At 30.5% G+C, this 27,983-nt stretch overlaps 4 protein-coding genes across 8 annotated transcripts; 2 read left to right on the top strand and 2 right to left on the bottom strand.

Moving 5' to 3' along the window:
- Nucleotides 1–120: 120 nt before the first annotated feature.
- Nucleotides 121–7,775, top strand: LOC100500445 (plectin/S10 domain-containing protein). 2 transcript variants are annotated; one of them, XM_041017594.1, is made up of 8 exons: nt 121–345; nt 653–782; nt 2,030–2,729; nt 5,896–5,961; nt 6,076–6,124; nt 6,205–6,484; nt 6,738–6,876; nt 7,533–7,775. In XM_041017594.1, the coding sequence occupies exons 1-8, from the start codon at nt 213–215 to the stop codon at nt 7,605–7,607; spliced, it is 1,572 nt and encodes a 523-aa protein (XP_040873528.1). In that variant the 5' UTR covers nt 121–212; the 3' UTR covers nt 7,608–7,775. The 2 variants fall into 2 exon arrangements, with proteins under 2 accessions (XP_040873528.1, NP_001238208.2); NM_001251279.2 differs by lacking the exons at nt 121–345; nt 653–782; nt 2,030–2,729 and having other exon boundaries at nt 5,818–5,961.
- Nucleotides 7,776–11,703: 3,928 nt separating this feature from the next.
- Nucleotides 11,704–15,504, top strand: LOC100807109 (mitogen-activated protein kinase homolog MMK2). Of its 3 annotated transcripts, none has more exons than XM_006584669.4 (6): nt 11,715–12,189; nt 12,285–12,414; nt 13,138–13,275; nt 13,699–14,043; nt 14,430–14,613; nt 14,730–15,503. In XM_006584669.4, exons 1-6 carry the CDS (start codon nt 12,005–12,007, stop codon nt 14,900–14,902), a joined length of 1,155 nt encoding a protein of 384 aa, XP_006584732.1. In that variant the 5' UTR covers nt 11,715–12,004; the 3' UTR covers nt 14,903–15,503. The 3 variants fall into 3 exon arrangements, with proteins under 3 accessions (XP_025985265.1, XP_006584732.1, XP_003532933.1); XM_003532885.5 differs by having other exon boundaries at nt 13,711–14,043; nt 14,730–15,501; XM_026129480.2 differs by lacking the exon at nt 13,699–14,043 and having other exon boundaries at nt 11,704–12,189; nt 14,730–15,504.
- A 30-nt stretch (nt 15,505–15,534) lies between these two features.
- Nucleotides 15,535–18,429, bottom strand: LOC100803375 (probable polygalacturonase). 2 transcript variants are annotated; one of them, XM_006584668.4, is made up of 6 exons: nt 17,827–18,429; nt 17,368–17,748; nt 17,149–17,269; nt 16,888–17,062; nt 16,692–16,762; nt 15,535–16,396 (listed from the first exon to the last, which is right to left on the bottom strand). In XM_006584668.4, exons 1-6 carry the CDS (start codon nt 17,890–17,892, stop codon nt 15,690–15,692), a joined length of 1,521 nt encoding a protein of 506 aa, XP_006584731.1. In that variant the 5' UTR covers nt 17,893–18,429; the 3' UTR covers nt 15,535–15,689. The 2 variants fall into 2 exon arrangements, with proteins under 2 accessions (XP_006584731.1, XP_003532926.1); XM_003532878.5 differs by having other exon boundaries at nt 17,368–17,712.
- A 4,363-nt stretch (nt 18,430–22,792) lies between these two features.
- LOC100801246 (protein SPIRAL1-like 5) lies at nt 22,793–23,929 on the bottom strand. The gene is made up of 2 exons (XM_003532876.4): nt 23,690–23,929; nt 22,793–23,249 (listed from the first exon to the last, which is right to left on the bottom strand). The coding sequence occupies exons 1-2, from the start codon at nt 23,876–23,878 to the stop codon at nt 23,175–23,177; spliced, it is 264 nt and encodes an 87-aa protein (XP_003532924.1). The 5' UTR covers nt 23,879–23,929; the 3' UTR covers nt 22,793–23,174.
- Nucleotides 23,930–27,983: the final 4,054 nt, after the last annotated feature.

Below are 27,983 nucleotides of genomic sequence, written 5' to 3'. Positions count from 1 at the left end.
TAGGGTTAGATGGAGATATGGGTCCCTTGCATGGACCCCACATCAGGTTCTGAATGTATGTCGGCTAGGGCATGTACTACTTTTAAAGGAGGGAAGAAAGAGAGTAGTCTTAACTATTGCACAGCATTTGATCAAGGCAATACAAGGCCACTTAGGGAACAAGAATATAAAAGAAGGAAAAAGAAGAAGACGACATAGCAAAGCCTAGAAACATGGGTCACCATTCTTGCTGCAACCAACAGAAGGTTAAAAGAGGACTTTGGTCTCCTGAGGAAGATGAAAAGCTCATCAGATACATTACTACTCATGGATATGGCTGTTGGAGTGAAGTTCCAGAAAAAGCTGGTTCGTTTTACTTCTTTCTTGTTTTTTCCCCCTTTTTAATCAAATAAATATAAGAATTTTGTTACAATTATTTTGTAATCAATAATTAAATGTATTTGTACACACCAAAGGAGAGAGAGTGTGCTTCTCAATAAATGTACCAAAATCTTTTAATTAATTCTGGGTACTTTGGAATTTCTCTTTGCTCCCTCTTAATTAATTTCTTGATGATGATAGAACTGCCCTCATTTTTAATGATTAAATTTGAAGGATACGAGTCTTGTACATGTAATATTTCTCATATATCTGTGCTTAATTGGCTTTTTAGGGCTTCAAAGGTGTGGCAAGAGTTGTCGCTTGAGATGGATTAATTATTTAAGACCCGATATTAGAAGAGGGAGGTTTACACCTGAGGAGGAGAAGTTAATTATAAGCCTTCACGGGGTCGTAGGAAACAGGTTTGAATTACACTATATATAGCTGTAGTGCTCTAGCCAGGATTTTGAATCATGATCAGTTCAACCCTTCTCTTGCTTTCTTCTTCTCCTGCATTTTCTGTCCTAGTGTCATAAGGCATATGCCTTTTTTTTTAAGTCACATAGTGGCATCAACCTATAGTTGAGCACTTTGCTCTGAGTTGAATAACTCTCTCATAGTAAAAAAAAAAAAAGTGAAAAAAGATTCATAGGCAAAATAGAGGGGAAAAAATTGATTATATATATAAATGATTTTTGGAAAGTATGAAATTGGTATGATCGAGTTTTACCTGGAATAAACAGTGGCTATATATATGTGATAAATTCTCTGTACTGATTGAATGAGATATATCGATCGACCAGTTTATAAACTATGCATAAATGTAAAGGACTTAAGGTTATGGGCTTATGGCATTCCTTTTGCACTGGCTTATCTTTCAATTGGCTGATAAATAAATAAACAAATAAACTGTGTTCTCCATGAGTTCTAGCAAATTGTATTTGATATATACAAACTATATATTTGAGCTGATTATATATAAGCCAGATTTCTAATTCAATTCCATTATATATTTTTTTTGTAACTCAATATTGCATTATTTAAATTGCATATAATTGAGACCATTTGCAATTATCTCTATTTCTCATCATCGCTTAAGTTATTTTTCATATACAACTCAAATATATGTCCAAATCAGAAGTAACGACAAAAGTTTGTCCCATTTTTTATATACAAAAAAGAATTCCTTTCTAAGTAAAAAGCTAACTGAAGAAGCTATCGATCTCTGAGCTGCAGTTTTAGGGAAGTTGAGCAAGCAATTCTATCATTCTCTTGTAAGCCCTCCTATATAATCTCCCACCTTCACAATCTTATATACAATATAAAATCTGTATACTTCTTGCAATTTTTTTTTTGGCAACAACAACGTCATCTTATTCTTCATTTTCTCTTGTAAAGTATTTCTCGATTTAATTAAATGCTTCCGAACTAATGAAATGATGATTTTATGTAAAATATATAGAGAAATTATATACTGATTTCAAAATTTAAGGGTTTTTAACACTGTTATTAAGAGACTTTAATTTCTCCTTTTCTCTCTCCCTCTCTTTTTTAGTATACAAACAAACATCTGTTAATTAATTAAGCATGCAGTTTAGTATATACGAACATAGGTTTTTCTTGATTTAAACTGTGGACTTGTATTAATTCTTGAATTTGGGAAATGCAGATGGGCTCACATTGCAAGCCACTTGCCAGGTCGAACTGACAATGAAATAAAGAACTATTGGAACTCATGGATAAAAAAGAAAATAAGAAAGACTTCTTCGGTGTCTTCAACAACCATTGCACAAAGTATCGATCACAATTCTTCTGACCAGTTCAATTACAATTCCAATCTAGTACTAGACCACTTTCCCAACCATGATAACAATCTACAAACAAAACCACCAGTTCAAGAAACCTTGTTTTCCTCAACATGCCCTCTGTTCATGTTTGACACTACTAGTTCACTAGAAGCTGGCACAGCAATAGACTGCAATAGTACTACTGTGCGAGCAGAACATTTTCAAGATGCTGTGGGTTTGAGCACTGAAACATGGAACTTGAGCCACCATCAGGTTCATGCACTTCCACCTCTCACAGTGAGTGTAGGTTTGGACACCACAAATTATTTGCCACCATTGATTGAGAACGTGGACAACATGGTCCCAATTGAGGTACAATCTTGTACCATGGATGAGCAAGGAGATATAGCACTAGAGTGCTTGCAGAGGCGAGGCTTAAATGAATGGATGGTGGAGACGCAGCAACAATGTCCTAACTTTCTTTTTTGGGACAGTGTTGAAGGACAGCTTGGTGGGGAAGAACTAGCACCAAATTCATCAAATGTGGAAGCAAATATGCTTTCTCCTTTTCCTTCTTCTTTGTGAGATAACAATGATTGTGGAAGGTGTCCCCATGCACTTTCTCATATGACCTCTAATTAACTAGCTAGGAAGACATTTTCATCAAAATGGTCCACGCCAGGCTTTGTGAATTTGCAGAGATGCACCTTTTCCTTTTGATTGCTGATTTGTAAAGATTGTGAAATGTGAGTGAATTGGGAAGATATATATGTGTTTGTATATGTAACCATTGGCGAGGTTTGTTGGTTGTTTTGACGTGGAAGAGGGAAAAGAAAAAATAAAGGTGATTGCAACAAGAAGCAAAAGTTTGATTTTGAAGACTTGTAAAAAGCACCTTCTTCGAATTGCTAAATATTTGACTGTACATGTGGTGGATTTTGAATGATAATAAATTAATTAATAGGGCATGGGTTTAGCCCCTCTTCACATTTTATATATGATTGTAGTTTGATTTTTGAAGATATACATAAAGTATCTTCCTATTAAAGCATTTTCCATTTGCTGTATATAGTTTGACTGTGTGGACGACATTAATAATGGGTTTTTGCCCTTTACATTTACATGTCCTTTTATACCAACAACCTGTCTGTGGAAAAGACCAAAAGTGAAAAAACATTGACTTATCACATGCATGTTCCCCAATTTCCAAGTCCCAAAAACACCAAATGCAAAAGGGAGAGAAAAAGAGATTCTGCCTAAGGCTGTGCATGCATTGATTAGTTTCCCTCTTGACAGTGGCGGGTTAATTTTGTTAAATCAACGATAACGATGGACATTCAATATATATACTTTATTAAAAAAATCCTTAAATTTTTTATTACCAATTTCGCTATCTATTGTCCTTACTCCTTAGTGTAACAAATAACAATCAGTTTATTAAAGTCTCGTAACGCACAGTTAAGAAAACAATACTCCAATATATAAAACTTCTAATAAAAATCACAATGAGAATATATATTGTTGCAATTAATGTTATAAGAAAACCGTTTTAATTAATTATCGAGAGTATATGTTTAGATAATAATTTGCACAATGAAATCTTTGTTTAGAATAAAATGGTTATATTTTTTGTTCAATGTATAGTGCGCAATGAGAATATTCTCACATACTTTAAAATCAAACTTATATTTGCACACTCAAATCTTTATTTAGAATAAAATGGATATATATATATATATATATATATATATATATATATATATTCTCGCATATTTTTAATTCGAACTTATATATGCAAACTTTAATCTAAATATTCAGTAATTTACACTGAATATGTATGTTATAAAAATTTGATTTTATTAATATTTTTTTAAAAGAAATTAATAGTTATTCTTAGGCAAAAGAAACAAGATTGGGATGAATTGTGTTTTTGGGTTCAATAAAAATTTAATACAAATTAAACAAAAACTATGAATGCAACAAAATATATATAGGATGAGACTTTATCCTCCTCACCTTGCGCGGTGTTTACTCCGGTTTAGCAACAATACGTAACCCGTATTCAGTCCTCAAAGTAACTGTTCAAATCTAACAAACCACCTTAACCCAAAACTGAGTATACCGTTTTTATTTCTCAATAAAGACACCTCAAAGACCTTTTTTTTTTTTTTTTTTTTTTATCTCCACCCAAAACAGAGTAATATTGATCCAAAGCAAGTTCTTAAAATGTTCCCTACACCCATTTCTTTTACTAAAAAAAATAGGGATGCCTTTAAAAGTGAGGTACACCAATATATTTCATGATCTCTCACCCTAGAGTAAATATCTAAGTATAGCTTTTAATAATTGGAGAAGAACAAAGAGTGATCCAATTAATTAAGCAGCCAAGCACGTATAAACTAGTCTTTTATTTCTGTTGTTTAATTCTTCAATAATGTACATCTTGTATCTGTCCAATGACCTAAGAATGCACTCCTTAAGTGATGGGATGTTAAACTCATAAAAGAAGCGAATTAGATTAAGTCATTCGCTTGCTCATAAGGTATTACTGTAAATGTTAGTTCTTAGTAAGTTTGAGAAATATTTTAGAGGAAATTACAATAATATCTTTTTAAGTTTTGTATAGTTATACAAACATTTTTATTTTTTTAATGATTACCTTCATCTTCTTTTGTAAGAAGTGTTAGTGTAAAATTTGAGAAACTATCAGATCGAGGAATATCAGTGTAATGTTTTTAAATGTACAAGGAGTATACGATTGTATTGTTTAATTTTCTAACTTAAAAAAAAAAAGTTTAGTCTAAAAAAATAAGTTTTTATTTAATAGTTTATATGTAGTATTTACGGGACATTACTTTAAAATAGTATTTTAATATTTATATTCTTATATTTTATTCTATTTTTAAAAAATACTTATTAAATATACTTTTTACCCTTTTATATAAGGAAGAGTTTTAATATTTCTTTCTCTACTTTCACTCATAATTTCATATGCATGTTTGATGATGTGACTAGCCAATTGGGCATTGTTGTTTCCTTTTATGGTTCATTATTTTTCATTTCTCCCTCCCTCCGCACCATATATAAAGAGAAAGAAAAAGAAAAAAAAAGATCAAGTTACTCTTTAAAAGTAACTATCTATTCTAATAATTTATTTTCTTAAAATATAATTATTAATATTAATTAATCATTAGAAACCATTAAATTTAAAAAATAATGAAAATAAGAAATAAATTTAATAATTACTTTTGAAATAAACATAACGGATTTGAACAATATTTTCCCCCTAAACTCATTCCAGCTTCAGCTTCGCTGTGTTCATCTAGCTCTGTAGCTATTTGGGCTAACCTATTTAACCCATCCCACTTTTTTAGGCAAAGCATGGGCCAACTTATTAACCTGCCATCCCATTTTAGCCTACTAAAAAAATGGGCTTTTATTTAGGTAAAAAGAAAACAAATAGTATAAAATTTCAATTTTTTTGTTTCATTTTGATATGAGGTGGGATTGTGTTTAGTTTTTTTTTTTTTTTTTTTATAACTGTATGACCAAAATTATAAAGTTATGAAAAAAATCTGTATAATCATTTTTATAATTTTAATTAATTTCCCCTTAAGTTGGACCAATGTGTATGTTGATAGTCCATGTGCTCATGAAGTAATACCGGTCCATAAAAAGGCCCATTAATAATAAAATGAAGGGAGAGAAGTTAGGGTTTATAGGCAGGTACGCAACAAAGCGATAGCAGTGTGGAAGTATTTGCAGAACTTTGTTTCCCAACCTCCATTGCCTCCGCTTCTACCTCGCTACCATGGTACGTCGTCAATTTCTTACTCGTTTTGAAATTTAATCTCGATTCTCTTGCATCGTTCGGTACAATTTTTTTTCACTCTGATGCAAAAATCTGCGTGCGTGTTTACTTGTTCAGATCATTCCTGAGAAGAACCGCAAGGAGATCTGCAAATACCTCTTCCAAGGTAGGTGCCTTAGAATTTCATTGGGGTTACGTCTCGTTGAAGAATGAATCTTACCTTCTTTTTTCTTAATGTCGGTGCAGAGGGAGTTTGCTTTGCGAAGAAGGACTTCAATTTGGCGAAGCACCCTGAGATTGACGTGCCGAATCTGCAGGTGATTAAGCTGATGCAGAGTTTCAAGTCTCGCGAGTATGTGAGGGAGACTTTTGCTTGGATGCACTATTACTGGTTCCTCACCAACGATGGAATCGAGTTTCTCAGAACTTACCTTAACCTTCCTTCCGAAATTGTCCCTGCTACTTTGAAGAAACAGGCCAAGCCACCTGGCAGGCCCTTTGGCGGCCCATCCGGTGATCGCCCTAGGTATTCTATTTTCCCTATTCTATTCGGTTTGGTATCAATACAATGGAGATCAAAGTAGATAATGTGAGTGGTATATGAAATCATTGTGTAATTCATTGAATAAAATGATAGTATTTAGCAAAGCAATGCAACGTGCATTTATAGGATGAGAGAGACGCAGGATTCGGTTGTAACCTGCAACTGAGATCAAGTGAACTAATTGTAGTTTCTGTTGGTTGTTTGTGATGTGGCTGATTTGTGTTGTTTTGAACAGGGGTCCACCACGCTTTGAAGGGGAGCGTAGGTTTGGTGGTGATCGTGATGGATACCGTGGAGGTCCCCGAGGAGGACCTGGTGGTGACTTTGGAGGAGACAAGGGAGGAGCTCCTGCTGACTACAGGCCCTCTTTTGGGGTAATCTCATTGTCACTGCACTTCCTCTGCTGTTGTTTACTGTAATCAGATTGCTATTTCTTTGTGGCCTAGTTTGAGTTATTGTTGTTTGCTGGCTTTCATTAGATTGGATGAGTTTGATATGTTATGTACTTATAGGTTGCCTCCGGTGGGGATAAATGATTTATATTTTAGCTCAGTTTGGATTAGCTAATAACTCAGCCTTTTAACATAGACAAGTTCATTAGTATTTGTTTCCAAGCACTTGTAAATTTATATATACTTATGGAGAGAGATTTCAAACAAATCTGAAAATCTGAAACCAAGTCCTGTACTGGGAACTCATCTGTGTCATGTACATGTGCAATATTTTCCTCATTTAGGGCAATGCAATTAAACCATTTTCCTCCATTATCTTTGTCTGCAAATGGTATTTATGGAAGTTTGATTTTTAACTGATCAATAGTGGCATGTGATTGATTTAGCTGATCATATTTTGTTATGTTATGGTAGTTGTGTCTGTGAAGCAGTGATATTCTAATGTCCATAACTATGTTTTCATGAGCTTGGAACATTTTTTTGGCGTGTGCCATGCAGTATGGAATATTTTTTGGTTGCTTTTCATTCTATTGTTTTGTTTTTCCCCCCCTCATATCAACTGGTTTGCCATATTGCAGGGTGCTGGTGGAAGGCCTGGCTTTGGTCGTGGATCTGGTGGTTTTGGAGCGCCAACCAGCTCAAATCTTCCCTAAGTATAATGCTATCTGCTATATTTTTTGTTTAGTTTTCTAGGAAGACTTGTTTGTAGTTGGAATCAATGATAATTTTCCATCTCATATAGATTGTTTTATCGGCCTGACACTAGTTTATATTCAGTTTTTCGTTCAATGAAGATTTTGATTTTTGAGTGTTTGTACTAATTTGTGGTTTATTCGGTGCTCAGACATCTTCTATCTAGAACCCAAACATAAAATACTTGCAGTTCTCCCAACTTAGCGAAAAATTAGTAATAAATTTACCCCTCGCTCCCCCGCCCCCGATGTAAAACGGAATAGTCAATGTAGTATTCTCGCCTATTTATGGATTATGCCTTGTGAAAAACCTTAAATTATAAAAAGGCATGTGACGTGAACCCTTCATCAAATCTTTGCTTGAATATATAGCCTTTCAACTTTCAATTTCATTATTTAATTTAATAAAAATTGACACTGGAAGAAATTTTATTATTTTTTGTCTTTTTTCTGTGTACCCATTAAAATAATATATCTCACTGTTCTTGAAGAATAATAATTGCTTTTTTGATGTGATTATTTTATATCAATATCATTTGAAAATATCAAGGCGTTTAGTTTTATTTTTTTAAAATAAATAATTTTGTTTATTTTATTATTGATTGTTTAAAGTCAAATTTTAATATGACATATTATGTGAAAAATATTAAATTAAATGAAGTGAAAAATAAAAAATATTTTAATATAAATTTAACTCATGATGTTTTATTCATAAATAACATAATAAATTATTAATTTTTGGTTTGTTTAGTTGATTATTTTTTTTAATGTATTATTAGTTAATAGTTATTATTTTTTTAAAATTTTCAAAAATTATAAATGTTTAGTATATAAATCTTTTTAATTTAGTTTTATATAATATTATGATTTAATTTTGAATAGTTTATGTATTTTTATTTTTTTTTACTCATTTTTAATTAAATTTTATAAATTAATATGTGAATTATTTATATAAATTTTACTGTAAATTGATTTTAATATAAATGTTATTTTTATTCTAATTATTTATGTAAAATTAAAAAGATTTATATATTAACTTTTTTAGTTTATAATTTTTTATAATTTAAAAAAAAATTAATAATTCTTCGCTAATGATAAATAAAAAATAATGATAATATAGTTAACTAAATAAAATAAGTGTTTTATGGTATTGTTTATGAATAATTTTATGTAAATAATTAGAGTAAAAATAATCTGTATATTAAAATTAATTTATAAAAAATTCATGTAAATAATTTACATATTAATTTATAAAATTTAATTTAAAATTGGTATAAAAAATAAAAATGTATAAACTATTCAAAATAAAAACATATAAAATAAAATTAAAAGGATTTATATATTAAATATTTTTAATTTATAAATTTTGATAATTTGAAGAAAGAAAAATAATTTTAGACTAATAATAAATAAAAATAATGTTAACGTAATTAACTAAAAAAATAAGTATGTTTATTATGATATCTATGAATAAATGATTATAAGATCATATTTATTAATAGTAAAATTACTTATTTTAAAAATAAAAAATTAAATACCTTAATTTTAAAAATAGGTACAACTAACTTCGGCATGTAAGATTAAGAACTTTTTATAGCAGAGTTTAGATCAATTTTTTTTTTTTATGGTCTCTTTCCTTTTCACTTTTCTTCATGCCAAAAATGGTGACCGGTATTCCACAACTCCACGGGGATCCTCTCAACGTAGTCATAAGTAAATTGAGATATTTTAGAAGTGAGTAAATTGAAAATTGATTTTTATTTGGTGAATTTGATAGTTATATTAGGTTTTATTTTATTTTTTAATATTTTAATCTTAATATCTTAATTCTTGTTATCGTTCTTACAAGAGTGGTACTTTATATATATATATATATATATATATATATATATATATATATATATATATATATATATATATATATATATATATATAATAAAATCAATAATTAATATATTTCTATAAAGCATATTATTTCATTTAATCACATTAATTATCAATAATATACCATTACTTTTTTGCGGCATTAATTATTTATCTCAATTTTTCTTGTTTCAAAATGTTTTATACTATACAGTAAAAATATAAAATATTCTATATGCCTGGAAAATTTTAAAAATATTAATTTTATTTCCGTAAAAAAATTTGTATTAATTTGATTGAAACATATTTTACACTTAAAATAATTATCTTGAACAAAAAAAAATTATGAGTTATTCTTCAATGAAAATGTTTTTAAGAGGTTTTTTTATTTTCAACGATTTTTCTTAACTTGTTATCTCTTCCAACTATTTTTCTCCTTATTTTAAAAAATTTCCAATAGGTAAAAATAACACTATCACAGTATAAATTGTTTATCCTAAATTCAAATTATAATTTATATGTTAAAATGTTTATTTATTATAAATTTTAATTATAATATATAATTTATATATTCAAAATTATTTATACAAAATAAAAAAATGTCCAGTATATTACATAGAATAAAATAATAATTTCTATTTTAATTATACTCGTGGTATTCTCTGTCGAGTGATTGTCTTATCCTAACATGATTATTTTCTTGTTCGCAGCATATTCTATAGTAGTTAAACAGTCCTTGCTTTGGTATGGAACTTCTTAGTAGTTTTTCAGAATTTAAAGGGAGTGAAGTCAACTCAACAGTCAACACCCTGTAGCCCTAAAATACACACATTGTTCATGTTAATATATTTTACAATGGTTAGTATTTCAATGTTCTGACCAATGTTTGGGCAGGAACTTAGGTTATGGACAAGCGCTCTTACATCGGGTATTGCCTATTTGAAGAACACAAATATCTATCTATCAATTATTAATTACGACAAACTATACTTACATTTCATTAGATTTAACGATAATTTATTCAATGCCTGCCATATCTTTTGACCTTCCACAACCTTTCCTCAATTCTTATAACGGAATATATAAGATCAAGTATCTTTCCCGTTAACAAAACCTTTAGTTTCTTATACGTACGGTTATATAAATGGTAAGGGTGTCAAAGTAATGTCTGTCTAAAGAGAATGAGTATTGAAGGTAATTTCATTAAACTTCAGAACATGTGTGTGAACGTAGTTTACCCTGTTAATTATACTCCATGTTTTCTTCGTTAGACTACTACAGGCTCAGATTCTTAATTTCCATAACGTGAATTTTGTAACACAACTTACGTTTGACATGTAAAATTTGCAGGAGCTAAGCTTTTCTGCCATGAACATAGATCAGATCCATGGTACTCAGCTTAAAACTCTATGATCTCGTCCACCACTTGCACAAAGAATGGCTGAATCCCATGTTCGCTTTCCATTTGCGCTCAAACTCCCTTGCTTTCAAGTTTTCAACCAACAAAAGTTGCATTTGTGTATTCATATTTGACACACGTATTGAAAATTGAAGCACAAATCCAGTACTTTGAGTCGATGATTCAAATCCTTTAATACACCACCCCACACCACATCACAGATACATATATACAAAAAGAATTATGAAAACATTTCACATAAAAGAAGAATTGATTTCAAACAAAGAAGCAAAAGAAGTCTCTTGAGTCTTGAGAGGTATATGCACGCTGTGTCTCAGGATACTTGTCCACACTTTATCATGTTGCGTTGGCCTAAGCTACCAAAGCGATCACACAGAATCACATTTTTTATAACTAACCTTTTTCATTTCATGTTCAGTTAGTTCATCCATTTTTTCCCCACCCTATCTTTTCATACCATAAAGTACAATACGTGGTGTACTTTCAACCACGGCGTACACGTTTAACCATGCAACCTGTATCACATGCAATTCGTGAACTCAAAATGGGACGTGGTTAATCTGAGGTGTACCTAAAAAGGGAAAGAAGCCTAGTTAATTTGTACTTTCTAGTGGTGTAACGATGCATGAATGCAAGAAAAATAGCAAACATCTCGTGACAAATCCCATGCTTTTAGAGATCACGTTACCCTTTAGGCTTTTACAGGTGGAATGATCAATAGCCATGTAGTAAGCCCATGATCTGGAAAACGCCATTTTAAGAGCTTTCATTATTAAAACACACTTATCCTTCAACTACTTTTTTCCTTTTTGATACGTTCTACAACCACTTTATGTGTATGTGTCAAAATTATCTTATAACAGATGCATGTTTGGTCTATGAACGTAAGTATCTCTATATTTTTTTAATACTAATTGGGTGGAAGGTAGTAGTATTTACACGTACATTCCCATCATCAACTAATAAACTCGACCTGTGAAAAATGCTATTTGCTGCTCGCTATTGGGTGGCTTAGCTTTTGTAAATTTGATTGGAAAGGTTAAGACCCTTTGCTCGTTGAGTTGCAAACTTGAACATGACCACAAAAGGGTCAAGCTCTTCTGCTGCTTCTTCAGCTTCAGGGGATGCTAAAATCAAAAGGGTTCTCACCCATGGTGGTAAATACGCACAGTACAATGTGTATGGAAACTTGTTCGAGGTGTCTTCCAAGTATGTGCCTCCTATTCGCCCTATTGGTAGAGGCGTTAATGGCATAGTCTGGTAAGTGTTTTATTTCCTTCTTCAAATTTAAATGCATAAATTTGATATTTGCTTAGAAATGATTTTATGTTCACTTGAACAATGTTTCTTTTCAGTGCTGCTGTTAATTCCGAAACACACGAACAAGTTGCAATCAAGAAGATCGGCAACGCATTTGACAATATAATTGATGCTAAGAGAACATTGAGAGAAATCAAGCTCCTTCGTCACATGGACCATGATAATGTAAGTGCTCACCTCTATGTACCCCTGCAAAGTGAGGACATGGTTTTTCAAATAGTATAATATTTTCCAAGTAATCATGATGCAATTGTTTTTATAAATTCGTATGATATTATTAATCTCTTATATATTGAGTGCATATGTTCCTTCTGAGCTATCACAGCTGAAATTAATGGCCTCAATAAGTACTTAAGATTTTCCTCGCCAGCAGTACTGGGGGTCGAGTGAGAATTTTTTTAGTGTTCTATATATTTCAATTTCTCCTAATAATATCAGAGTACTCTGCCTATAAAATTAAATAAAAAGATATCAAACTATTCTATGGGAATGCCGTCAATGGAATGTTAAACATATTTTAGAACTGACAAACCCTGAAGCTAATTTCCTTGTAATACAATTTTTTTTTTTTCAAAAACTGTTATTGGCAAGAAAGATAGTATCAAATATAGATATGAACGGCAAGAGATGATTTGTCTTTTTTCGTATCCTCTTCGACAAGCATCTTGTAAGAAAACTATTTTATACATACATACGTGTGTGTAGATAGATGGATAACGTAGATGTAAATATAGACAGATAAATATGTAGTGTGTGAGAGAGAATTTATCTAATTCAATTTAATTTGATCTCCTATTGTCCGTTTGTCTACATTTCTGAAGCTTGTTCTCCATTTACAATTACCTTTTTGTTTTTTTAATTACTTAAAATTGCTATCATCTTTCACAGATTATTGCCATCAAGGATATCATACGACCCCCCAAAAAGGAGACCTTCAATGATGTGTACATTGTTTATGAATTGATGGACACTGATCTTCATCATATAATTCATTCTGACCAACCTCTTAGTGAAGAACATTGTCAGGTTTGGCTCAAATGATACTATTGGATCTGAATTACATGCTATTTTCAAGCAACCTTGTCTTTGTTATATTTTCTAACATAACAATATCTACCTCTTGTTATAAATAAAAATAGATAGCCCTCCGACCCTTCTCAGATGGTAGCAGTTTGTAGTTTAAATGTTTGAATTAAGAACAGGCCTTGACGTTGGATTAAGATCATAAAGTATAGACTTAGTGTATATTCTATGAAAGTCAATGGTTTGAGGATATCTTTTCCATTACAGTGACACATATTTTGCTAATGCTAACTCAAAGAGCTATTGCAACTTAGGTCTTATCTTTTGACATAAGAATCTCACTCACAAATTCACCCCAAAAAATATTTTTTTTGGCTTGCTGCTTTTAACTGAGTTTGAAATTAAGCATTGAATTTATATTTGAAGAAACTTGTGCAGTACTTCTTATACCAGCTGTTACGGGGGCTTAAATATGTTCACTCGGCTAACGTTTTGCACCGTGACCTTAAGCCCAGTAACTTACTAATGAATGCAAACTGCGACCTTAAAATTGGGGACTTTGGTTTGGCAAGGACAACATCTGAAACGGATTTCATGACAGAGTATGTTGTCACACGATGGTACCGTGCCCCAGAATTGCTCCTTAATTGTTCTGAGTATACCTCTGCAATTGATGTTTGGTCTGTTGGGTGCATACTTGGTGAAATTATGACCAGAGAACCCTTGTTTCCTGGCAAAGACTATGTTCACCAACTAAGGCTTATAACGGAGGTATGGTTTTGGTGCTTCCAATTTTGGTTATGCTCTGCTGAAGCATGTAAAGTTCTTAACTAACAGTTTAACAGGCATGCAGCACTGTCAGTGTGTAAAAGTTTACCAGTTAGAAATCTTTTTTATTAGTTATTATAACAATCTCAGACTTATCATATGATAATTTATAGTTAGATGATAATGTTAAAGGTCATCGGTGCATATATTATTTATTCTTTAACTAATGTATATTACATTACTTATATCTGTCAAAAAAATGTATTACCATTATTGTTGTGAATTTATGAGAGAAATGCATATACACTGATTTTATAGTTGCGTGTAAATTAATCAATGGCTATAAATTGTAACTCAATTCATACATTTTTTTTTCTTTGGCACAAAAGTTATTAGGTTCACCTGATGATGCAAGCCTTGAATTTCTCCGAAGTGATAATGCCAGAAGATATATTAGACAGCTTCCACAGTACCGGAAGCAAAAATTCTCGACCAGATTCCCTAACATGTTGCCTAAGGCATTGGACCTGTTAGAAAAGATGCTGATCTTTGATCCAAACAAACGCATTACTGGTAAGCATTCTTATAGAATTTTGAGCTTCAATGCAGGTTTATAGTTTTCATAGTAAAATACTATAAATGGTATCATTTGTTTCATGTTTATGTGGTATTTTTCATTTATTTTGCAGTTGATGAGGCATTATGTCACCCATATCTTTCATCACTTCACAACATCAATGATGAGCCAGTCTGTCCCAGGCCATTCAGTTTTGATTTTGATCAGCCAACATGCACCGAAGAGCACATGAAGGAGCTCATTTGGAAGGAATCAGTGAAGTTCAATCCAGATCCACCATGCTAGTAATTCTTTCTTATTTGTATAAATGTAACAAGATGAACCTCTTTCCCCTTAAATATATTGCCTGCGCATCCCCCAGATGATTTGCTAGAGACAAATTGAAGTTCTCTTCCTTGTAATCTAGTTCTAGTTCTAGTTCTAGACCGAGAAGGATATGGAAACAAATTTCTCCTGGAAAATGGGTAAATGTTAGAAATCCAGTTGGATGTTACAGGCCTTTATAAGAGTAATAAAAAAGCTGTGTTGTATTGTGCTCGCTCAAGTTTGCTTTGGGAGGAATAGGGTGTCACGGAGCCTCTCTCTTATTTCATGACAATTATCTTTCAATGTCACTTTCCAGCTTCAGTGTTTACATATATGACACCGTTTGTTACATTACAAGTCTAAGATACTTGGCTATCACGTTTGGTGATTGGTGATTCTTCTTGTGAACTGGTTGAGTGTGGCAAAGTGTTATGTTAAAGTAACACTAAAGAGTTGTAATCAATAAGTCTGCATAATGAAACTATTTGGCTTTTGAATGCAGCAATAGCAATCAAAAAATTGTTTGCTCGTTACTTCTACCTATTTATGTTTCACAAGGTTCACGCAAAAAAAAAAAAAAAAGAGAATTTCACTAGAAGACGACTAAAATGTGTATTTAACTATTTATTATAGACTCATTTCTGTATCATTGTTGTCATTGCCTTGTTCAGAGTCTTTACAAGTACACTATTTTAAATACAATTTTTGAAGTATTACATTGCTTTGGATTGTTCCCTTGAACTTAGTCATTCCTTTTACACTATCATCATAAGTTCCTTCTGTAAGTGCACGTTTGAACCTTGATATCTTCGATGGGCAAACTTTCTTCTGGGAAGGTGCATGCCCCAATCTTCTCTTCTCCTTGGTCAGGCAACAGATCACAAGGCGCAGGAGTCACATCACTTGAAATCCCAGCAATATCAGTGCAAGTCCATGGAACTTTTTTAGCCTTCTTTGCCAGTTGAATGGTTACATTGGATATGCATATACCTGTGAAGGGGTCCCCAGATATACCCTCCAACCTTGCAGCCATAGTGACATTCTCAGCAACCATATCGCGATAATTAATGTTCTGAATCACAGGAAGTGCATTAGGATCATAGTTGTCATCAGCATGAGACCCGTAATTTCCTGTCATCCAAAATGCCCATTTCATGGTTTTCATGGTCATTCTTCTAACAAATATGTCCTTGACATAGCCTCCTCTTCCTACAGCAGTTTTGATCCTGACCCCTGATTCTGTATTGATGGCTACAATGTCCTCAGCCCTCATATCCTGAATCCCACCAGACATTTCACTCCCTAAAGCAATCGCAGCACTGAATGGAGAAATACAAGTGAGTCTTCTGATTACAAGCTGCTTTGTTGGCATTCCATAAGCTATACCATACTCATCCCAACCACTCTTCACAGCAACACAGTCATCCCCGGATACAATGTAACAGTCCTCAATTCGTGTGTCTGTGCAAGAATCTGCATCAAAACCATGAACCTTAGTCAATCTGGCCAACATGTAGCTCTGGACTATACTATATCACCAAATTACTACTAGCTACTTGGTAAGGGTACATGGTTCTTGTAGTTACGCAGTTCGTCACTTTTTACAGGATTACTAATTTACTACATCTCTACGTGACTTCCTATCAAGAGAATGCGGTACGTGGTATGGTGAATTTGGTACATGATATGCATGATTATTTATAGAATTATGTAACTGAGTTGTATAGTCTAGGAGAGTATATGGAGATATTTTTGTTTTGTAACTTACCCGGGTTGATTCCATCTGTATTTGGGGATGTCACAGGAGCAAGAATTGTGATTCCTTGAACAACAACGTTGCTGCATTCAATTTCTTAAATTAATTAGAAAACACGAAACATTTAGTAAATTTCCCCTGCAAGTAGTCCGTAGAGTCAATTATTAAAGATAAAATAGACAGAGCAAATAGAGAAAAAAGAATGAACCTGCTGTATATAGGATGGACATTCCATGATGGAGAATTAACCAAAGTGAGATTGGATATCTGAACATTATCTGAGTACATAATTTCAACCAGGTAAGGACGGGTGTACTTGAGCTCACCCTTGTGGAATTTTTGCCACCACAGATCACCTTGTCCATCTATTGTGCCATTGTCCCCTAAAAACAAATTTGAATTCAAGAATTAAAACAAGCAAATTCTTAGTTGGAATAATTCGTAATCCCAAAACCTTGAGTTTCATTACCAGTTATGATTACATCAGTGAGGTTGGTTCCAAAAATCAGGCTGCTAAACCTTCCACCTTGTGTGTCCCTCCCTCTACCATAAGATGGCAAGGGATCAATCACTGGCCAGTCATTCTCATCCTAATACCATAGTTTCAAAATTACACAATGTCAATACACTTAAATATCATTAAGTGAAGAATAACATAACATTAGCAAGGGTTAAGACATTATTAGACCTGAGAGGCAAGAATTACAGCATCCTTGTGTAGGAATAAAGTGAAATGGCTGGTGAGATTGAAGCTGCCAGTTAACCATTTTCCTGGGGGAACATAAAGTTGAGAACCACCACTTGCTGCATACTGACTCAGATTCTCTATGGCAGCCTGAAAGGCTTTAGTGTTCAAAGTTGTTCCATCACCAACCCCTCCAAATTCTTCCAACGAGGCACTGTAAGCTCTGCAGCTCATAGCACAATACTCAAAGTAGTCCAGAACGGGAGCCCTGCGACTCTCTACTATAGCCAGGTTTGGCAAACCAACCAAGAGAACACATAATAATAACAACAACAACACATCCATGACCTGCCAAATTTCACATTTCAAGTAATTCACATGCATCTGAAGATGTCAAAGTAGATTTTGTTGTACTTAATGCTAGGAAAGAAAGATGAGAGTAAAATGGAATGGTTCTTGTACCTGAATTCTTTTGGAGGGAGAACAGATGCGGCGTTGAGCTATTGGTATGGTTTCATAGGGACACATTGTAGGTAAACATATGTGTGTGTGTATATATATATATATATATACATATAATAATTATTAAGCATTATATTTTGCTTTCATTTTGTGCTACCCCACATAATATATTTCTTATTTGTCATGTGAATGCGATAACAGGAACGTGTCTTGTAAGGTGATGTTAAGTTTTTCTGGATTCAATTCGATAGTGTGTGAAAGCAGAGATGAAGTTTGAACAGAATTACTCATCCCGTTCTTAAGTTTTAGTTGGAATTTGTGAAGTCTAAGCTATAAAAGAACGCAGCCTTATTGTCAAGATTGTGTTACTACATTATATATATTTCTGTCCGTATGCAAGCTTGAAGTATCTACTGTCGGAGACATATAGTTTCAATTACACATAGATCTACCAAATTAAAATAAATAAATTAAATGTTTTCATTATTAAGTTCGAAGTCTGATCATTATTAGTGTTGAGCGCACTGCAAAAATATATATAATCTACTATACTAACATATTTATGCAATGGCACATTGGCACAAGGCCAATCTACTAATTTCAGTTCCACCTTCTTTTGCCTTCCATTTTTGAAGCTAATTAATTTTTTGTTTCTTTTATGTGTGTGGTTCACCTTCTCTAGTCTCCCACTTACTTGCAAGGACAAATATCATGCATGTCACTTAGAAAAAGTTTTAAGTGGAGCACAGAAGAGTGGCGTAGGCGATAGACCATGTTGTAGTGTGCATCAACCAGTGTCTTTTCTTCCACTACATACAAAATATACACACATGACTTATCTGCCACTATTCTTCATTGGTGGGCATTATTACATTTGATATCATCCACTATTATCTTTATCCTTAAATTTTTAATAATGTTAATATAGAATAAAAGTAAATTGAGTGCAAGTGTGTGTGTGGTGTGGAAGATGGGATCATAATGTTAGTATAGTTTCCCATGGCTGAAAATCGGTTATTGGGTGGGAAATAGCATTCTTTTGTTGGGGGAGGAGTGGCCCACATGGTCACGGAACTTTGTCAGAACATGTCTGCATTACCTTCCATTGCCAATCACGTGAATGTCTATGTCGACGTCACCAACTTCACGGGCCAAACTTCCTTTTCTTGAGGGAAAATTTTTGTCCACTTTTCCAAGTACTCTTATTATCAACATTATTATTTTTTACACAAATTTCTATTATACTTTTTTAAAATTTATTTTCATCCTATAACCGCTTTTTATCCTATATTTCTTTATCTGCTTATCCCATTTCAATGTCTTGAAATCCTAAATTCTGTAAATTTAGTGCAACTTGGGTTGACGACAAATTTTCTTGGCATATAATGATTTGTAATAATTTTGGTTTTTTAATCACTTCTTCAAATCACATTAGTTCAATTGATGCACTCTATATAGTCATATCATTTCGACTTTTGAGTGGTGTTTTTTTTTAAAGAAAAAAGTCACATCATTTTATTAGGTACATGTGATGTTTGCACGTATATAGAGACTAATTTAATCCATTTTTATTTTACATATAAAGATTAAGTTAAGAATTCACAATATGTATAAAGAGTGAATTATATGTTTAATCTTATTTTTAAAATCAAATAAAGTATGTATTTGTGTATCATTCACTCTTTAATGTTATTATTGTTGGAGCAATTGTTGTTGTTTGATAAATCAGAAGCATCACTAGAGTTAAAGATTATGGATGCCATGTTATTGGGCTTGGCCCAGTAAAAAGTATTGGTATATTTTTAATGCAAAATACCTTCTTTTTTTTTTCTTTTTCTTTATGATCTCTAATGTGATTACCTTTCAATGAGACCAGATTTATTTGAAGCTCGATCTTAGATGAGCTAATATTTTTTTTCTTTAGGTCCAGACAGAAGGATAGGTCAATCTCGTTTTGTTGCAATTCTATATTCACTTAAATCGATCACCTAAAACTTACAGTAAATAAATTCTCTACACTGTGTCTGTCAAAAAAAAAAAAATCTCTACACTGTGCACACCAAAGCATGACACCTGGTCGTTATTTTTATCCATTTTGGAAATTACCTTCCAGAACGAAAGATAACTTATTCAAAAAGTTAATTTTCGGAACCATTTTTTTGTTATTATGTTATCCCATTAGGCTTTCCAGTTTCCACCACTTTAGCATAATTAATTACAAGACATCTCAAACCAAGCTCTTCATTCTGTAACTAATATCTGTGGCCTTATTTATTTTTGAAATAAATTACTGTGGCCTTGTGCGCTCCTCATGCGCCATTTTTACTTGACATGTTACTATCTATTTTGTGTAATTGAGAATGAGAGCATTTTTATTCCTACAACTTAGAGTGCATAATTTTTGCTAGAACATAGTTGCTTCTCAAACGACTCGACATACTTTTTTTTTTATATAAACTCTTTCTCTGCTACTATATTACTTTTTCATCATATGCAACTAAACAAGCAATGGTATCTTAATTAAAAATTAAATATAAAGTCCAAAAGATGCTCCTAAATTGAAACAAAGCGACCAACAATGCACCAAAACTCACCTAAACTTTTAATGCACCAAAACAAGAAATTGAAACAAAGCGTGACGACACATACTAGAAACTTATAAAAAGCGTGGGGATACATACTAGAAACTTATAAAACCACGTCAAATTTATCAACAATGTAAAAGCCGCAAATTTAATTTATTCAACTAAGCTGCAAGTTATAACTTACAAGTTACAATTTTTGTTTTGTTCAATAGATCATTGGTAGGTAATATCCGGCACTTACACAAGTACTCAGATGCTAATAAACACATTATAACAGTGCACGACAATGGTTAAAACATTTTTCTTAACGTGGGTAAACGTTCAGCCATGCATGTTAAAAAAAAATGTGGTCAATTAATTAATTACCCGTTGCCACGATTGGACGCTAACCTTTTCTCTTACAAAAAGAAACTACATCTATAATTTCCACAAAATCATCCTGAAGAAAATTTTCCATTAAACTAATGAAAATATTTAAATATAAATACATGAAAAAAAATCTATGCCAAATAAGTAGTTAACTATAACACCATTATTGTCAAATAGTTCAGAACTAGTTAGCTCGATAAACTTAATTTCTAAATTAATAAATTAAGCCTGACTGAAAATTAAACTCATTTATTAATTAAATAATTTTAACTTAAGTTGAGTTTAGATCGACTTATATTTTATTCATGAAATTGTGTATGTAAATATATGAGTATAATGATGATATTTATCTCTAAATTATTTTATTTTGACTTAATTTTAGTTCGTGTAATCTAATTCTTATTGAATTAAGTTACATTAGATTCAATTTGACTTATATTTTAACCCTAATTGTCAACATGCATATGAGTGATTATTATATTCTTTTTAATGTTGAAAGTTAATTTGATTTCTCCATTATAATGAATGCTAATTAAATAGAATAAGTATAAGAGTAGGTATCTCGCAAAAACTTTAATGTACAGTATATTAATATAATTAATTCCATTAACTTTAAGCACAGTATATTAATACAATTGATTCTATTATAATTAATTGTTGTTGAAAACTCTAGCAGAAAACTATCTTAAATGAGAAATTATTAACTGATTTATGATCATGTTATTTATGATGTTGATTAATTACCATGTGACATATGGATAATCAAATATGTATCATTAAATTAAAAATATATTAAGTAATTATCTAATAAGAATTAATTCTACTATCTCTTAATTTAAGAGATTTTAATTAATTTAAAATATTAAATTATTTATGTCATGATAATTTGTTCAGGATGAATAACTCTTTTAAAGTTAAAGTAAGTTAATATGTTCTCAATACAAATTTTTTCCTATAATTATTTCACTAAGAAATTGAAATTTATGTAAATCTAAGTTTCTAAACAGTTATAATTCATGTAGTAATAAGACGTAATGCATTAGGGATTGTTTGTTTCTTCTAATTCTCTGAGACATAAACATATGGTTTAAATTTCCATTATTTTAAAGAGTACTGTAAATTGATTAATTGTTTTGTCCCCCTCAAATCCCAGGAAAAATAGAAGGGAAAAAGAACATCCCAACAGTGCCGCACCACTCATAAACACCTGTGAGTTGGCATTAAAATAAAATATCCTTTTATTTAATATTATAATATAATATATATATATATATATATATATATATATATATATATATATATATATATATATATATATATATATATTATTCCACATACATAATGGTCAAATGGATGGTTATTACGGTACGTGTATCACTGCTCATCCAAGCACATCAAATATATATGGCCACATGAGAGAATAACGAAGTGTGTGGGGTGTCCGATGAATAAACGATGAGGAGGATTTCATGAAGACAACAGAAAGCACCCCAACGAGTTGTAAGCTCTTAATAAACTTGATGCATGGTTCTTAATTATAACTTAAAAGTTTAGTGATTGTGACGATGAAGAGAGTTAACTAAATCGAAGTTAGATCATCAACGTAAAATTAAAATTCAAGTGTTAATCATTGGCTAATTACTATATATCTTGACAAACAAAAGTGAGAACTGGATCATAATTAAAGGATACATTAAAACCAATATGCAATAGTGAATCAACCTTACAGAAACTCCGCAAAGTTCAGGCAATATATATAGTACAACTCAGAAAGTTGCATTGTGGAAAAAGAATGTTTCTAGCTAGCTAGCTTTTAATTAATTAATATAAAGAATATAGTATATATGTTGAATTAAAAAAGTTCAGTGTGAAATATTGAATTTGAATAATATATATATTGTGAGAAAGATCAACCAACATAAAACTGAAAAGGAAATATCCATCTCTTATTTAGTTTGTTGAAGCATATATAGTAGAAATAGTACTTGCATTCCTTTTTCTTGGTAGCTAGCTAGAAAGCCCAATGATCGAATTTATTAATAACTTGCAACCAAGCTAGCACAAGGCGTGCGAAAGATAAGAAACAAGATAAGGAAGCTGCAGACCTGAGCTTAATGCAACCCGTAGAAATCAAAGAACAACACCCACCCAATGCCAACATAACAATTAATAAAAGCCACACTTTAACTAGCTAGGTACCATAGAAAGCCCACAGTACATACAGTAATGATAAACACCCACCCAATCAACGTACATAACCCACGGCCTCATACGATATCTACTTTTAAACATATGCAATAACTTGGTTGTTGATACTCCTTTTCAGAGGCACCAATATGCAGTACTATCAGGGAATTCGATATATCGATCGAGATAATGAAAACATGATCGATATCACTTGTCTCCGAACAAGTATCCAAGCGATGAGTGTCCACCTGGAACCGATTGAACTTTTGTCGATGGACGATTCTGATTCATTATTAAAAGCATTGATAAAAAAGAAACCAAGATTATTAATTGAATGTCTAACTAATAAATAAAGGTTAAATTGGTCACTATACTTTTATGGTTGTTATTTTTTTAATTTTTATAGTTTATATTTTAATTCTCTTTTACTCTCTCTAGTTTAAAAGTATTTTTTTTAGTTTATATAGTTTACATTTTAATTTTCTTTTTAGTCTCTCTAATTTAAAAATTATAGAGACTAAAAAAGTAAGCATCATAAAACTATAAAATTAAAAAAATCACTTTTAAAATTATAGGACTAAAGAGAATTAAAATATAAATTATATAAACTAAAAGAACTACTTTCAAACTATAGGAACTAAAAAGATAATAATCATAAAACTATAAGGATGGAATGAATAATTTAAACATAAATAAATAAATTGAGAAATATTAAAGCTTACGGTGAGAACGTTTCCCAGGTGTTGGCCTTGACCAGTAGGGGGATTGTGGTTGTTATCGATGTCAATTCCATAAGGTGGCAATGGATATGAAACTGTCTTTGGGGGAGGAGGCTTTGGCTGTTCTTCTGATCCAAAGAGGTAATTTAAGGAGCTTTGGCCACCACCACTGCTTTCACCTCTACTACTCATGCTACCTAGCTATTTCACTGATTGATTATTCAAGGCAAACACCAGAAGGGGTAGCCCTAGATATATATACACTGCCCAGCCTCCTACCTACTTCAATTACTTACCAGACAAACTAGAGTGTAATTAATTTTATGCCTGCTGTAAGAATGTTTTAGCTAGATAGATATTTTTTTCTTCTAATAAGAAAGATCCAAATCCTACGTTCACTGAGAGATAGTACTCACATAATATAAGTAAAAGTTAATTTTTATTCTATTAACTAACTTTTTAGAATTGAATTAAATTTAAAAAATATTTTTGTTTGTTTGCAGTAAAAGGAAGCTAAAAAAATGATGAGATTCATACCTTTATATTTAATTTAATTTAAATTTTTGTACCTCAATTTACTTATTTCATTTCACACTATCAAATACTCTAATTAAGTATATGGGATTTTTAATTTTAATTGTTTTACAAAGGAGAGTGGCCAGGTGTCATAACCAGACTCGGGAGGACATGTTTGATGCGAGATGTCACCAGTCCTCCTCATCACGTTCCCTTTTACTGCCTGATGGATCATGCGTGCATCTCTGCATAATATTCTAGTGGAAAGGGATTTGCCGCGCGATCACGGTTAGCAGAATAATAGGGAGCTGAAGCAAAAATATCATTCAACATACGGTGTCTATGTTTGAATTTAAGCAAATTCTTATCAAATATCCATAATTACCAAAAATATATTATGTTAATCAAATATCCATAATTACCAAAAATATATTATGTTAGATTATTAAGAAGAATTTTAGAAATATCTAGATTCATAATGAATTAATTAAATAAACGCAGCGTAATATGAATTTGTAGTTAACCGGTGATTTCATGATTTTTCCTCAACCTAACCTTTCATTATTTGTTAATAAGACCTTTGTAGCTATTTAGATGGGAGAAGAAGTCCTAACTTGATATATTAAGACCTTTCTTTACTTGTTAATAAGACCTTTTTATAATAGAGTTTACATTATTTCCTAATACGTCAATACCTAATTATCTAACGAACTAACTTAATTTGATTACATAAAATAAAACATATTACTGATAACTAATATAATTATCTTATAATATTAGTTCGCATTAATTATTAAAATAGAAAATTTCAATAAATGTATACTTTTAGTGATAAGAAGAAAGAATTAAAAAAAGTGATGAATGAAATAAATAAATAAAAATGATTGACAAACAATATAAAATATTCAATAACACTGGTAATATATTTTAAATTTGTGGACAACAATCTAAATTTAATTATCACACAATACATATTTAAAAAGAGACAATAAGATTTAAATATGACTAAATACAGTAAAAAAAAATTATCACATCATCAGTTCAAAATGTTAAAACTTATAAAAATATGTTTGAGGTTTATTTAAAAAAGAAAGATACAAAATACTACATAAGATAAATGCAAAAATTAAAATTAAGAAGAATTTTAAAAATATCTAGATTCATAATGAATTAATTAAATAAATACAACGTAATATGAATCCGTAGTTAACCGGTGATTTCATGATTTTTCCTCAATCGAAACTTTTTTTATTGTTAATAAGATCTTTGTAGTTATTTAGATGGGAGAAGAAGTCCTGACTTGATATATTAGGGACCATGATCTTTTTATAATAGAGTTTATATTATTTTCTAATGAGTCAATACCTAATTATCTAACAAATTAACTTAATTTGATTATATAAAATAAAACATATTAATGATAACTAATTAATATAATTGTCTTATAATATTAATCCATATTAATTATTAGAATAGAAAATTTCAACAAATGTATACTTTCAGTCATGAAAAGAATGAAATAAATAAATAAAAATCATTGACAAACAATATAAAATATTCAATAACACAACTTAATTGGTAATATATGTTAAATTTGTGGACAACAATCTAAATTTAATTTTCACACAATACATATTTAGAAAGACACAATAAGATTTAAATATGACTAAATACAGTAAAAAAAATAATCACATCATCAGTTCAAAATGTTAAAACTTATAAAAATATGTTTGAGGTTTATTTAAAAAGAAAGATACAAAATACTATATAAGATAAATGCAAAAATTAAAATTAAAGGTAAAATTGGTTGTCATTGTCAAGATAACATATCTTTAACTACGTGATCTGGTGCTGTAAAAAAAAAACTACGTAACTCGGTAATCATGTCATGGATGGAATTAATGTTATACAGTGTTCTACAAACTGCTCTCACCAATAACCTATAATGACATTATCCATTACACTAAATGCATGTAATGTCTCGCACAACAACAAAAAATAATATACTAGTGATTAAATTTATTTATTTTTCACTAACTCTGAAGTTACAAAAAATTTCATTCCTAATCTTAATTTGTTTTATGGTTATTGTTAATATTTATCACACAAAAAAAGTCATATACTAATGTGTCAACAATATATCAACTTTTTTTTTATATATATATATATATATATATATATATATATATATATATATATATATATATATATATATATCATGAAGATCATACTTTCAGTATAACACATGCATGTCATATTTTATACATAATTTTATTAATACACATATATATAATATTGGCACATTAAATATTAGTATACTCAACGTTTATGTCCATACTAATAGTTTAATATATGTTAGATAAAGGAGATATTAACATAAATAAGTCTATCGCTTGATTTTATTTATTTGTTAATCAGTGAATGAATTTTTTTATTTGATCCGAATAAAATTATCTCCAATAAAAAATACCCACAATTTAGAAAAAGAATAGTAAATATTTTTTTTAATAATTGTTATAGATCATTTATGATATCAATAAAGAAATAAGGATAAAAATAACTGCATAATGAGTATAGTTTAATAAAAATAAGAACGGTTATACTGAAATTAATTTGGCTCCATGGGTGTGCCCAACTCTAAAAAACTGTTAATACACATTTCTGACACATTCTGTATTATAAGTGGGAATTTATTAGAAATCATTTTTTTTGAGATTTACTTCTTATTTAATAAATTTCTCATAATTAATTTTATAATTTTTAATTAAATTTTACTAATAATTAGTGTGCTAGAAAATACTATGTTGTTTCATATAGTTAATATTGGTATATCTTTCTAATAACTGTTAATTATGAGTATAATTTGGTGTTAAATTATAAAAAAAATTGTAATTTTTCTTTTTTAATTTTTTTTTTTGAGCAAATAATTATTAAATTAACATCATTTAAGTTTTTGTGCATAGAATATTAAAAGTGATTGAAATATAGCCCATAAATGCAGTAAAAATTAAGGAAAACAAGCTAATTGAGAAAAGAAGTGTTAATTAAGGAAAGCAAGCTAATTGAAAAAAGAATGACTAATTAAGGAAAGAAAAAATAATTAAGAAAAGAAGACTAATTAAGAAAAACAGGAAAATAGAATAATTAAGAAAAGAATGACTAATTAAGAAAATCAGACAAATTCAGAAGTTTGCTAATTTGTACTTATAAAAGAAGAAGAGAGAAAGATGAGAAGACACACAAAAATTCGAATAGAATAAAATTCTTTATTTTTTCCTTCAATTCTCTTTCTTATCTTTATTTTTTACTCTTGATTAATTTATCTTCCTATCTATTTATGAATATTACTTTTGCATTATTCTTTTTGTGCTTAATATTATTGTTTTTTCTTGATATCCCATTTGCATGGTAAGTTTTAAGGGTAACGATGAGAAACATTATTTTCTAATAGAATTGAGAAATAATATATAAATGAAGTCATCACTAGATATATGTTGATATTTGTTTAATGTGTTATACATCTGTATTCTTATTGCAATTTACTATTTCAACTCTGAAAAGGGATCTGAAAGAAAAAAAATAGATAAATTAAGTTTTTTTGTGCGGGAGAACAAAGTTAGAGTATACTAATAGATGCACGTATAAATTGAAATAATTATAAATAGAGAAAAATCATTAATATTACATTAAAGAGCATCTTTGGTAGGCTAAGTTTTCAGCATTCTCATCTTCTTCTGAATCTTCTTCTATCATATTATTGGATTTTCTTATTTTTTATATC

The sequence above is a fragment of the Glycine max genome, chromosome 8, assembly GCF_000004515.6.
Source record: "Glycine max cultivar Williams 82 chromosome 8, Glycine_max_v4.0, whole genome shotgun sequence".
Taxonomy (NCBI): Eukaryota; Viridiplantae; Streptophyta; class Magnoliopsida; order Fabales; family Fabaceae; genus Glycine; species Glycine max.
Note: the sequence above shows the minus strand (reverse complement) of the source record. Positions and strands in the feature narration are given on the sequence as shown.

Coding starts and splice junctions, on each gene's coding strand:
- LOC100807109 (XM_006584669.4), top strand. CDS start 12,005: ATGACCACAAAAGGGTCAAGCTCTTCTGCTGCTTCTTCAGCTTCAGGG. Junction 12,190..12,284: donor GGCGTTAATGGCATAGTCTG/GTAAGTGTTTTA, acceptor GTTTCTTTTCAG/TGCTGCTGTTAATTCCGAAA. Junction 14,614..14,729: donor TCCAAACAAACGCATTACTG/GTAAGCATTCTT, acceptor TTTATTTTGCAG/TTGATGAGGCATTATGTCAC.
- LOC100801246 (XM_003532876.4), bottom strand. CDS start 23,878: ATGAGTAGTAGAGGTGAAAGCAGTGGTGGTGGCCAAAGCTCCTTAAAT. Junction 23,250..23,689: donor ACCTGGGAAACGTTCTCACC/GTAAGCTTTAAT, acceptor ATAATGAATCAG/AATCGTCCATCGACAAAAGT.
- LOC100500445 (XM_041017594.1), top strand. CDS start 213: ATGGGTCACCATTCTTGCTGCAACCAACAGAAGGTTAAAAGAGGACTT. Junction 346..652: donor TGAAGTTCCAGAAAAAGCTG/GTTCGTTTTACT, acceptor TTGGCTTTTTAG/GGCTTCAAAGGTGTGGCAAG. Junction 783..2,029: donor CACGGGGTCGTAGGAAACAG/GTTTGAATTACA, acceptor TGGGAAATGCAG/ATGGGCTCACATTGCAAGCC.
- LOC100803375 (XM_006584668.4), bottom strand. CDS start 17,892: ATGTGTCCCTATGAAACCATACCAATAGCTCAACGCCGCATCTGTTCT. Junction 17,749..17,826: donor CTCCCTCCAAAAGAATTCAG/GTACAAGAACCA, acceptor TGACATCTTCAG/ATGCATGTGAATTACTTGAA. Junction 16,397..16,691: donor TACAGATGGAATCAACCCGG/GTAAGTTACAAA, acceptor GTTTTGATGCAG/ATTCTTGCACAGACACACGA.